General features: G+C 56.0%; 1 protein-coding gene across 1 annotated transcript in view; it reads right to left on the reverse strand.

Moving 5' to 3' along the window:
* The window catches only part of IGFN1 (immunoglobulin like and fibronectin type III domain containing 1), a 47155-nt gene that overhangs the window by 21110 nt on the left and 13439 nt on the right, over positions 1-12606 (reverse strand). Inside the window, exons 12-21 of the mRNA XM_032422077.1 lie at positions 10390-10503; positions 9770-9894; positions 8441-8582; positions 7798-8100; positions 6934-7233; positions 6226-6399; positions 5070-5198; positions 2917-3219; positions 1845-1933; positions 393-588 (exon numbers count right to left, since the gene is read on the reverse strand). Coding sequence (XP_032277968.1) covers positions 393-588; positions 1845-1933; positions 2917-3219; positions 5070-5198; positions 6226-6399; positions 6934-7233; positions 7798-8100; positions 8441-8582; positions 9770-9894; positions 10390-10503 — 1875 coding nt within the window. The remainder of the gene's footprint in view (positions 1-392; positions 589-1844; positions 1934-2916; positions 3220-5069; positions 5199-6225; positions 6400-6933; positions 7234-7797; positions 8101-8440; positions 8583-9769; positions 9895-10389; positions 10504-12606) is intronic.

Consider the following 12606-nt stretch of genomic DNA (forward strand, 5'->3'; position numbering starts at 1 on the left):
GCAGGGGCTGTGTGGGAGTCCCAGTGGGGAGGGCAACATTTATCTTGTACGAGGACCACAGACAATCCTTCCAAGGCTCTTTCAAGTGAGGTAATGGTGGTGACTGTCTTTGCTCACTGACTGTCACAGACCAGGGAAGGGCTGTGACTTAACTGTCCCTAAGTTCCTGGGGCAGAAGGACAGTGGACCCCCACGCCCCGCCCCACCCCAGACTCTCCCTCTGCCTTTCCTCCTTTCTTTCCTCCAGCTCTTAGGAAGGGCTGGTGGGGTGGTCACCTTGTATACCCAGGCTTGGGAGAGTAGCTGAGACCCGTGACCAGGCCAGCTGGAGAGCTCCATGCCTTGGCTTGTGGCAAGCTGGTGTCGGGAGCCCCTGCCCAGGCCGGCCTCACCTGCCACCCTGAGGGAGAAGCGGTAGGCAGCCTCCCCGCCCTGCAGGTTCCTCAGCACCACAGTGTAGAGGCCACTGTCTGAGAAGCTGGCCACAGGAATCAGAAGCTGGGTGAGGCCATCCTTGGTGGAGGTCACATTACTTTTAAGCAAGGGCAAGCCGTCCTTCAGCCAGGTCACCTCAGGCATGGGGACAGCCTGGGAAATGAGAGGAAAGAAAGATAAGGAGGCAACGTTTTGTGGGAGTGATGGCATTGAAGCTGGTCCTAAGGTGTAAGTGGGAAGAAGAGCATTCCCAGAGAAGAAATGTCTGAGCAAAAGCACAGAGTGGGGAGGTGCCTACTTAGGGAGAGGCTGGTTGAGAAGGGATGATCCAGGGAGGTATGGGAGGGGATAACGTGGGATAACGAGGAAGCAGGAAAGGGGGAGTAAGGCAAACCCCCAGCTCCCCGTGAGATCCTCTGGTACTGGTCACACTGGGCATCAGAGTCAAACGGGGATGCTGACCGTAACTTGCCTCACAGGATTGTTCTGAGGACTGAAGGAGTTAATAATACATGGAAAGCATAGAGAACAGGGCCGAGGAACACTCAGTGTGTGTTAAAAATTTTTGTCACCATCATTGTCCTTATTATGGTCTAATAATTAAGAACATGTAATTTAGAGTTATATCTGGGTTTGAATCAGGCTCGGCCACCTATGAGTTCCCAAACAGATGATGATGAGGATGATGATGATGATGATTTTAACCATAATAACAACAACAACAATTAGTAATAGATACCACAAACTGGGTGCTTGCCATATAGCACTACTTATGTGCTTTCAATGTATTAATTCCTTGAATCCTCAGAAGAATCCTTGGAGGTAAGTTACATCATCCCCATTTGACAGATGAGGAAGCTGGAACACAGAGAGGTTAAAATATTTGTCGGAGGTCAAACAGCTAGTGAGTAATGATGCTAGAATCTGACCCCACGCAAACTGTGCTCCCAGCCCCCACGCTGTACGGCTATCCTATCTACACCGGACAGGTGGTGATGGTGGGGGATCATCCTGAGTCAAACGCAGTTCATGTGCTTGTACAATACTCAGACTCAGACTCGGGTCATTCTAAAGTCAAAAGGGACTATCCATGCTGCAGCCGCACTGCATTCCCAGACGAAGTAAGGAGGGAGGTGGAGAAAAGTGGGCCTGGTAGTTTAGAGGTGCAGTAACAGGAGCTACCACTAGAGGGACCTAGAGACAAGTGCAGAATGGCCCAGGGGCCAGGTGAGGATCGTGCCTTCAGGGAGGACCCTCTTCCTTCCTCACTTCTGGCCTGATTTCCAGCACAAGCCCGGGCCACTGGCTGGGGACCAAAAAGGAGGGGGGTGAAAGAGAAGCACAGGCTGGAGTCTGGCTCCCTTGGCCACTCTGGGCTCCCCTCCCCATTCCCTATTAGATATACTCACTTCAAAGGAGACAGGCACACGAATGGTGTCCCCAGCTCTGACCATCAGCGAGTCCCTTGTGCTGGAGTCCATAAGGAACTTGGGACGGACTGGAACACACAAAATGGCTTGTCACCTCCCTCCACTCTTGGGACTCAGCCCCAGGTCTCCAACAAGGCAGAGCTGGAGGGGGATACCTGGGCCAGACTAATAGATGCAGAAATCCATGGTGGGGGTCAGGGAGGGGCTCTGAAGGAAATGTAGAGGGAGCTGGGAGGAGAATCCTGGGGGAGGGGCAGGGAGCTGCAGGAGCTGGTGGGGAGATGCTAGCCCGGAAGGAATAGGAGCTGAGAAAGGAAAGCCATCAGGGAGCGGGTTAGGGTTAGGCCAGAACAGAGGACAGGGAAAAAGTCATCCAACTCTTGTTTTGCAGACAAGGTAAACACTGATCTGAGGCAGGAAGTGACAGGCTTGAGACCACATCCAGCTGGGGGCAGAGCCAGGACAAGTTTCCAGGATTCTGGACTCCAGGTGCAGTGTGCTGTTCATTGTACTTGTCTCCCTAACTGTTACTGTGACAACCAGGGCTTGTTGGGATGGCCCAGGTCAGAAGCCTCCAGCGATTATAACCAAGGGAAAAGACAATCCACGTTTGGATAACAGGGAGCTGGGTGTGTTCTACTCTGCACATGAACCATGTGTGCCGAGCAGCACTTACACCTTCTTAGGTCATGCTCGGGAAGCAGCAAAGAATCCTGGAGAGAGCCTGGACTCTGGAGTTAGAGTCACCTGGTTTAATTCCTGGCTCTGCCACATACCAGTGGTGTGACCCAGGGCAAAGCACTTTTGACCTCAGGTTCTTTATCTGTAAATTGGGGGTAAAAACCTTAACCTTGTAGGATTTCTATGAGTTGTAATGAGAAAACATTTCCAAATGGGCCTGCCTAGTCCAGTGCCTGGCTCATAACGGGTGCTTGATAAGGGGCACTTTATTAAACTGGGGAAGGGGATCCTGGCGCAGCAAGTGCATGGCTGCTGCTCAGAGGTCCCTCTCAGGAAGGGCCTGCGGGAAGGGGAAGGCGATGGGACTCACCGGCAACCGGCATGACTTGCACTAACGTGTCCAGGGCGGTGGGCTGGCCAAGGCCCCCATCGTTAACTGCTGTCACCCTCACGAAGTAGCTCTCTTGGGGCCGAAGCCCTTTGGCTGTGAAGCTGGTGACTGGCACGGTGCCCTCGTGGCAGGGACTCCACTGCAGACTGTCTGAGCCGCGCAGCTCCACCACATATCCCTGGGCTGTGTCCCCATCCTGTGCATCCGGCTGCGCCCAGCTCAAGGTGATGCTGGTGTGCGACGTGTCTATGACTTGGAGGTCCCGCACGGGCCCAGGGGGTCCTGGCCAGGCACCGTGGGAAGGTCAGGAATGGCGTCACCCTCCCCTGAGGGAGGCCACTCCATGTGGATATGCATTAGTCTTCCTGTGGGAGGCTGGGAATTTCTTCACCCACCTGTCAACCCACTTTCCCAAACTACCCTGCTGTAATTCCTGAAATCTGGCGTCTTAGTTGGTGACTTCCTGGGCTTCAAATGCCCGAAGACTAGAATTCTATATCTTTTGGTTCTGAGCTCTAAGTTAGTCAAGACTGCCTTTTGGGCACTCAGTCCATACTTACTCTTCTCCTGTTAAGTGGGAAGGAAAATAACACGGGCCCTACCCACCCACAAGGGTTTTGGAGCAAAGGTGTGATGTGTGTGAGGGGCTTTGTACATTGCAGAGCAGTCTCCCAAAGCTGGTTGCACAGTGGAATCTTGTGGGGAGCCTTAAAGACACTGGTTCCTAGATCCCATCCCCAGAGATGTGGATTTCATTAGTCTGGGCTGCAGCCCAGGCAGCACGAGTCTTAAGAGCTGCCCAGGTGTTTCTAAATCGGGGCTAGGATAGTGTTTCTCAAACTTTAATTTGTTTATAAACCACCGGGGGATTTGGTTAAGATTTCAGATCCTAATACAGAAGGGCCTGGGTGAGGCCTGAGATTCTGCATTCCTACCAAGCCCCCAGGTAATGCTGCCAGTCCGAGGATCATGCTCAGTAGCGAGGGCCTAGGAACGGTCATGACTGGGGTGGCTATCGTAGGACACCCTTTATGCTACTTGCTGTCTCCACTCTCTACCAGTGATGAGAGAGAGAGAGAGGTTGATAAACTAGGATGGGGTTGGTCCACTTGCAAGGAATAAAATGCATGTGTCACCTTTCCCCTCCCCGTTGCACACTCTGCCCTTTCTAGGACTAACCCTTAGGTGCCACTCGATCCATTAAACTTGTACGATGTTCTGTTTTTGCTAGATTCAGTCCAACAGCCCAGACCCGTACACTGCACCAGGCCCTGTAGGGATACAAAGGTGCTCTCAAGGTGACCACATGGCCAGTCCGGCAAGTGCCAGAAACGTGCTGCCCCCTTGGTGGCTTGTCACCAGCAGGCTCATAAGGGCTCGTGAGATAAGAGGCTCAGGAGGGGCATACAGAGCAGCATTTCCTAAGCCGTATGCCTTGGAATGAGGTTTTTGATGGCTGTTTTGTGGAAAAGGCATCCTCTACCCAAATTTGGGAAATTTGGCTCAAAGTAGGACAGGTCCCTTTCCTGTAGGACTTGGAAATCTCATAGGCTAGGTGTTAGAAACATCTTTGATCACAGATCTTTTTGGCTGTTTGTGTTGTTCCCAACATGTCCACTGACATCTCTCTGTGCCTGGATGTCTGAAATCAGAGAGAGGAAAATGCTGTTCTACACCAGAAGCAGAGGCCAGGATTTATTTACCTAGTTCCTGGCACAATGTTAGCCATTGTGATGAAGATGCTCAGCAAAGATCTGCTGGATAGTCAATGGTGAGGTTCCACGGCGACCTCCCACCTGCCCCACGGCAATGACAAGCTCTCACTGGGGTGGGTGGATGGTTGTAAGGTGGGAGCAGGTGGGCCAGCTCGAGGACTGACCTACCCAGAGGCTGAAGAGTGAGTAAAGTGACCCCACTGCCTGACCTCTAGGCCTGTTTGATCTCAATTCCCCGGGCCCCTAAAATATGCCTTACCCCAGAGGCCCTTCGACCTGTGTCTCCCAGCCTTCCTGACCATGTCCTTCAGGGCTGGCCCTGACCTTCCTACAGCCCCTGTCCTGTCCCACGGGCCCCAGAGCTATCCCCTACTCATCACCACCGCCACCCCCAACCTGGGTTGGTGCTCTACTTACTCATGGGGTCCCGAGCAAAGACGGCATCCGATGGGGGCCCAGGCTCTCCGGGCCCAGAGGGAGACACAGCCGTGACCCGAAATTCATACTGACAGCCCTGCCGCACATCCGCCACGGTCCACCTCCTCTCTGTGAAAAGCCCACCCCACGTCTGTCCCCCTGTGACAGGACCAGGCAATGGGCACACAGATGGCCTGGTGCCTCCAAGCTCTGGAAAAGACCAAGCCTAGGGACCTAAAACATTCCTCCTCTCCAGCCAGCCAGCTCGGGGTGACTCGGGTGTCTCCAAGGTAAAAACAGCACTGCTCAGGGTCTGGTTGGACCTGTCTGGTTCTGCCACTAACTTGCTGGGTGGTCTTGGACAAGTGCCTTAATCTCTCTGGTTCTCTCTGCCTTAAAGACTTCTAAAAGTTGCTATAAATTTATATAGATTTATAAATAAAACAGAATGACTAGATAGTGAAGTTGGAAGAATGCCCTTAGTTCACCACCCTCTTTCCAGAGATGAGGATCCTGAGGTCCTGAGTGGCACAGCCCTGGCTAGGAACCCGGGCTCCTGACAACCCGCTCAGGGCTTGGAACCTGCTCTTTCTTCTGCAAATGTTGGATTGGAGTTTCTGAGTTCTTTCTGATTTTGGAAAGCAGTTTCCTGGAAATTGTAGGGAAGTTAGTAGGACAGGGGACACGTCTCCTCATCTCATGGATGAGAAAGGTAAGATCCAGAGAAAAGAATGCACTGCCTGAAGTCAAGGCCAGAAGGAGAGCGGTCAGGGCTAACTGCTCCATCTCTGGCTTCCATCCCGAGACTTCTGTTAAGCCAGGGTTTCCTAACCTTGGCCCTACTGGCATTTATGGCCAGATCATTCTTTGTTTGGGGACATGGGGATGGGACAGGGGCGTGGCCCTGTGAATTGCAGGATGTTTAGCAGCTTTTTCACACTAGATGCTACTCCTCACCTTCCTGCACTTCAGTTATGACAACCCAAAATTGCCAGACAATTGCCAAATGTCCCCAGGGGGTGAAACTGCCCCACGTGAGACCCACTGTACTAAAGGGATCTGGCAAGATGGTGCCACAGGACCCTGGAGCCAGGAGGTCCTCTAGGGAAGCTTTGGAGGCCAGGATAATGTGGAGCATCCATTCAGGCACACTCACCGGGCACAGGCTGGGCATTCACTGCTGTCCAGGTGTTGCTCCCCTTCTTGCGCTTCTCGATCAGGTAGCCCAGGATGTGGGCACTGCGAGGGCCCCGAGGTGCCATCCACATCAGCGTGATGCCCTGGCTGGAGGCCGACTGGATGGCTGGGCTTGAAGGGGGCCCAGGGAGAGCTGGGGGGCAGAGAAGGTGCAGGTCAGCCAGAGGCCGAGGAAAGATGCCAGCTCACAGCAAGGTCCTAGGGGACGGGGAGTGGGGCATCTGGGAGCGGGTCACACTCTATTCTTTCCTAGGGAATGTCAGGGGGGCTGAGCCAGCCTGCCCTAGGACACTGTTCTGGCTCTGGCCTAGGAGCCTAGAGGCAGCCCTGAGGCCCCTCAGCCTTAAGTCCCCTGATAGATGCTCCAGAGGGAGGGCATCTGATGGAGGATGGTGCCTGCCCCACCCAGCTTCCTGAGAAAGTGGGCTCTGCTTGTCTACCCCTACTCCCAGAGAGCCACCGCTGAGAGAAGACCCCACAAACCTTGTTTCCTGATCGCCTGCCAAATCCCAAATGAAGCTGACGTAAGGAGTCTCCACAGTGCTCTACAAGGGCCCCAAGACACCCCCGCCCCCCCGCCAGGTCCCTCCAGTGCCTGGGGCAGCCCCGCCCACCCCCTGGGCACGGTGGAGAGCCCAGAATGCTAGGGCCCAGTCCATCCTCTTACCCTCAGGAGCCACCAGCACCTCTGTGGACTCCAGGGCCTCCCCAGCCCCCTCAGAGGTCACAGCCCGCACTCGGAAGGTGTATTTCCTGCCCTGCTCCACGTGGGCATCGGTGAAGGCCGTGCTGTCTGCGGGGGGCTCGCCCACCTTCAGCCAAGTGCTCCGGCCAGCTTGCCGCCGCTCCACCACGTAGTGCTCCACGGCCCGGCCCCCGCTGTCCTTTGGGGGCCGCCAATGGAGGCAGACCCCAGCCCCCTGGCGATCCTGTACCTCCAGGGGACCTTGTGGGGGCTGGGGCTTGTCTGGGGTCCCACCGAGAGGAGCAGGAAGAGAAGAGGGGGTCAAAGGAGCTGGAGGGGAGTGGTGCTAGGCCTCCCCCCTCATCAGCGGATAAGCCTGCCATGGGGTAGAATATCCAGAGAGCCTTGGACATTACCTGGAAGTGTCCCTGGTCTCCACCCCCCAACACACACATACACCCCACAGAGGTGACCCGGAATGCACCACTGTGGCTGGTACAGGCAGTCCTAACTTGCTGGCACTGCTCAAGGCTGGGGGCCACCATCCCGTCCCAGAAATGCCCCCCCTCCCGTCCCAGAAATGCCCCCCCCTCCCCCGGGCCCAGTGCCTTAGCTCCCAGAGAAGCACCACCAGCGGGAGCCCAGCCCTGTCTTTATCTAAACTGCTGCTTCCTAACCAGTCTGAGGAGGGGAGCAAGAACAAGGTGGAGTAGGTTTGGATCTTAAACAGCATGCAAATGAGGATCGGAGCAGGGCGGCACACTCTGGGCCTGCTCCTGCCGGCAGGGAGATCCCAGAACCCCGGGACCCTTGGGCCTTGGCTGGGGAGAAGGCTGGGACTGGCACCTATAACTTGCAGGGTGAGCTCAGCCTGCACAGAGCCGCCCTCGCTCCTCAGTGTCACGCTGTCCTCGCCACCATCCTTCCTGCCAGCGCTAGGGAGGCACAGCCGAGTGAAGCCGTCCCCCAGGGCCACCTGTGCCCCCTGGGGGCTGCTGCCGCCCACCACTTCGGCTCCGTCCTTTTTCCAGGCAGCCTGAACTGGGAGGTGGCTCTGGAAGGGGATCTTCACTGTCACCGGCTTCCCAGCCTTGACCACCAGCGGCTCTCTCAGTTTCTCTGTGACATCAGGAGCGATGACGGGGCGATCTAGAGATATAACAGGGCCAGGGAGTCAAAGGCAGCCAGGGCACTGTGCACCGGGGCAGTGGGGAAAGAAGGACCCGGAGTAGGAAGTGTAGGCTGAGAGTAAAGACCACCCCCCCTGAGAACTACCAAGGGGATGAATGGGCTTCATCTGCAGCAGGAGGGACCAGGGCTAGACCTCCGCAAGGACTTCCTGACAAAGAACAGGGAGGATGTGGTTCTCAGACTGAGGATGAGATTAGGCACTGGCGGCAGACTAGCCACACAGTCAGGGGTTTAGAGGCGGAGCATAGCACCTGCTGCAGAGAGCCTGCCGAGCAGGGAAGGGCGGGCTGACCCTCACCGTGGACACTCAGGGTGGCCTCGCTCCGCTGGTTGCCGGCTACAAAGGTGTACCTCCCAGCCTGGGTCCCTTGCACATGGGCAATGAGGAGACTGTGCACGAGACCATCTTGCTCAAAGACGACTCCATCCTGGGTGCTGAGCTGCAAACAAGGGCCACGGAGGAGCCCTGTCATCCCCACCCCTGCTCAGCTCCTCCAGGTGGTGGGGGGGGCAGGGGTGGGGGGAAGCAGGGCCCCTTACTAATGCAATGTAGGGACTGTAATAAGAGCGGGGTCAATGGAATGCTTGTGACGCCCCAGGACGCCCCAGGCGTGTGCTGGTGCTCTCCATACTCAGTACCTCATTTAATGCTGCAACGACCTTATGAAGTCAGTACTGTTATTGGCCCCATTTTATAGGTGCAACCAGAGGTAAGGGGCAGAGCTGGGATCTGAAGCCGGGCTAGCTGACGCCAAGGCCTGTGCTCTGAACCCCTGTGACATCCATTCTCCTGGGAGGACAGCCGTGGTGGAGGACAGAAGGGCTGTTCAGAGAGAGGAGAGGTCCTGTCTGGTTGGGCTGAGGGGGTGTTTGTACCACGCCTTGAAGGACAGCAGAATTCAACAGGCGCTGGGACAGGACAGGCATTTTGGATGAGGAAGAGGCATTTGGGAGAGGAAGGGGTATGTCCGGGGGCGGGGCGGGGGGGGCAGCGAAGAGGATACACACCCACCTAAAAACCCAGTTTTATTTAAAAATACCAACATGCTGGTTATTTAGACTTCTCCCAGGGTAGGTGCTTTAGTAAAATGAAGAATGAAAAATCTTGGGGCGCCTGGGTGGCTCAGTTGGTTAAGCATCTGCCTTTGGCTCAGGTCATGATCCCAGGGTCCTGGGATCGAACATGACATCGGGCTCCCTGCTCAGTAGGGAGTCTGCTTCTCCCTCCACCCCTCCCCCCCCGCTTGTGCTCTCTCTCAAATAAATAGAATCTTAACCAATTTTTTTTTTTTTAAAGATTTTATTTATTTATTTGAGACAGAGAGAATGAGAGAGAGAGAGCACATGAGAGGGGGGAGGGTCAGAGGGAGAAGCAGGCTCCCTGCCGAGCAGGGAGCCCGATGCGGGACTCGATCCAGGGACTCCAGGATCATGACCTGAGCCGAAGGCAGTCGCTTAACCAACTGAGCCACCCAGGCGCCCTCAAATAAATAGAATCTTAAAAAAAGAATGAAAAACCTTTCTTGCAAAGCCCCTACCTTCTACTCTTCATTGCTTCACCCCCCCATCCACACCCCTCCCCCTCCCCCTCCCCATAAACGGGTCGGTAAAGCACGGGGGGCAGTACCTTGACTCCATCTTTAAACCAGGCACCCGGGCCCAGGTCGTGGGCGAGGGTACAGGAGAGCACGGCATCCTCTCCCCGCTGCACTTCCGTGTCAGCCAGGCCCTGGGAGAAGTGGCCCTGGGGGCCTGGAGACACACAGAGGAGTCTGGGGGCTGGGCATCCAGGGATTTCCCCCAAGGTCCAGCCTCCCAGACCGTGGCCTACACTGAGCTCTGGGAGGCCACCATGTCCCGCCAACTGGGCTGAGCCCGTGCCAGCAAAACCAAACTGGTTTTGCTAGGCTGGTATAGGGGACCTGGGGTACAAGGTGGATGAAGGGCCCCCCTTGAGTGACAAAGACGGAAGTCTGAGTAACCCACAGAGAGATTTCAACAGCTCCAGTTCTTTGGACATAGGGTGTTAAGACAGAGACCCAGAGACCTCTGAGCCCCATGTAGCCTGGAGCCCACCTCCACAAGGAGGAAGAGGTAGATTCCTAGATGGGAAGAGATCCCTGAAAATGGGGGGGGGCACTGGCAGGGACAAACTCCTGGGGCTAGAGGCAGAATTGAGACCGACCCAGTCATCCCCGTTCCCCTTGGCTCTACCCCACCGGAGCCATTTCCCTGAGAAATACCTACCTTGGGCCTCCTTGGAGAAACCGCCAGTGCCAGGCTTGTATCTGGATCTGGGACTCTGGGTGGCATCCCTCCCCTGGCCGTAGATGTCTGACCTGCCCTCCAGGCCACCTCTCCAGCTGCCAAGGTGACTCGGGGGCTCCCAGCTCTGGTCTTCGTGCAGAGTCACCGCTCGGCTCTCTTTGTCCTCTCCTCCCAGTGGCTGCCCTGAGCCTCTGGCCTCATCTGCTCCCCTTCTCTTTGCTGTTCCAGGCTCCACCCCTGACTGTCTTTGAGACCTGCTCCTGAGCTGGCCAGGCCTTCTGTCTGACCCTCCAGACTCTTCTGCTCCCCATCCCTCATACTCCTTTAGGGTCCCTGGACCTTGGGCTTTGTCATTCTCAGCCCCCAGGGACCCCTGATACCCCAGGGACCCTCTTTCTCCTCTTTGTCCTTTGTCTAGCTGAAAGCCCAGGCCCTGGATGCCCCCAGATCTGTCCATAGAGTCTTTTCTGACCAATGGACCATCTAGACCATTCCAGGCTCCCTGAGGCCCTAAATCCCCAGGGTTTTGGGTGAGGCCATTCTCCCTATCAGTGGAATTCCCCTTATCCAAGATGCCTGAGTCCCCTGAGCCAGTAGACTTGCCCCTTTCAGGACCTGAACCTTTGCTATCCAGGAACCATGGATCTTGACACCCACCAGACCCTCCTTGGCCTAGAGCACCCTTCCTGCCCCTGGAGCCCTCTGGCCCTTCATGGGTCCCCCTGAAAGTGGCATCTTTGTCTTGCAGAGATCTGGAAGCTCTGGAGCCTGGGGACTGATTCCCAGCACCTATGCTGCGTTGGCCAAACCCCTGGTCTTCCCTGCCTGGGACCCCAGTGTGGCTTACCCCTTGTCCATCAGCAGAACCTGATGTTGATTTACCCCTTTCCCCAGGCATCCGGCTGTTGTCCAGAACCTGGCCTGTGCCCACTGAGTGCTCGCATGTTGCTCCCATCCTTCTGCCTCCCAGCGGTGAGTCCCCACCTGCCTGAGGTGCCAGTCCTCCCAGGCCAGCTGCTCTGCCCCTATCTGCTGTCCCTGGCCCTGCTTTCCAGAAGTCCTGCTCATGTCCAGATCCCAGAGCAGCTGCCCCTGCCCAGGTCTCGCTCTCCACTGCCCCCTGACCATCAAGAAACCCAGAAGCCCTCATACCCCCTGCTTGGTCTGCAGACCTGCCCTCCCTACTGGGAGCCTCTCTGTCCCCAGGAGATCCTGGGTCCCTAGCAGCATCTTGCCACTCTCTGACACCTGATTTTCCCATAGAGCCAAAGGCTCCCAGCACCTCAGGAACCCCTGAGGTTCCAGAGCCCCCGAGATCATTCTTGGAGCCTTGCCCGTCTGAAAGAATCCGTGGCTCACCTTGAATCCCCTGCATCTCTGGGCCCCAGGGGCCGTCCCTGCATTCTGTGCCATCTGAAGTGCCTGGCATTCCAGCCATCCTAAACCCCACTCCAGGACATGCTCCTTTCACAAACCCCATTCCTCTGCCCCTCTCTGAACCATCCTTGGAGCTTGTGCCACCATCAGACCTCTCTGATGCCGTCCGGTATCTTGACCCATGCTCTACGGCTTCTTGGCTGCTGGGTCCACCTTCATATCCCACTCCAGCCTGTGTGTCTGTTACTCTGAACTTCCCTGAACCATCTCTGTAGCCCACCTCACCTTCTGACCCCATTTCTGCAGATCCTCCTGAGCCTCCCCTATAATCTGACTCACTTCCTGACCTCAGTCCCCTAGCACCCCCCAAACCATCCCTATAGCCTGCTTCATCCCCTGACCCAATTCTCCCAGGACTCCCCAAACCATCCTTATAACCTGCCTCTCCCCCTAATCCAATTCTCCCAGAACCTCCCAAAGCATCCTTATAAACTGTGTCACCCTTTGACCCAATTCTCTCAGACTCCCCCAAGCCATCCCCATAACCTGCCTCGCCCCCCACCCACATTCTCCCAGAACCCCCAAAGCCATCCCCATAACCTGCTTCACCCCCTGCCCCCATTCTCTCAGAACCCCCCAAACCATCCTTATAACCTGCCTCACCCCCTGATCCAATTCTCCCAGAACCCCCCAAACCATCCTTATAACCTGCTTCACCACCTGACCCAATTCTCCCAGAACCCCCCAAGCCATCCCCATAACCTGCCTCACTCCCCATCCCCATTCTCCCAGAACCCTCTAAGCCATCCTTATAAACTG

This window comes from Phoca vitulina, unplaced genomic scaffold, assembly GCF_004348235.1.
Source record: "Phoca vitulina isolate PV1807 unplaced genomic scaffold, GSC_HSeal_1.0 scaffold26, whole genome shotgun sequence".
Classification (NCBI taxonomy): domain Eukaryota; kingdom Metazoa; phylum Chordata; class Mammalia; order Carnivora; family Phocidae; genus Phoca; species Phoca vitulina.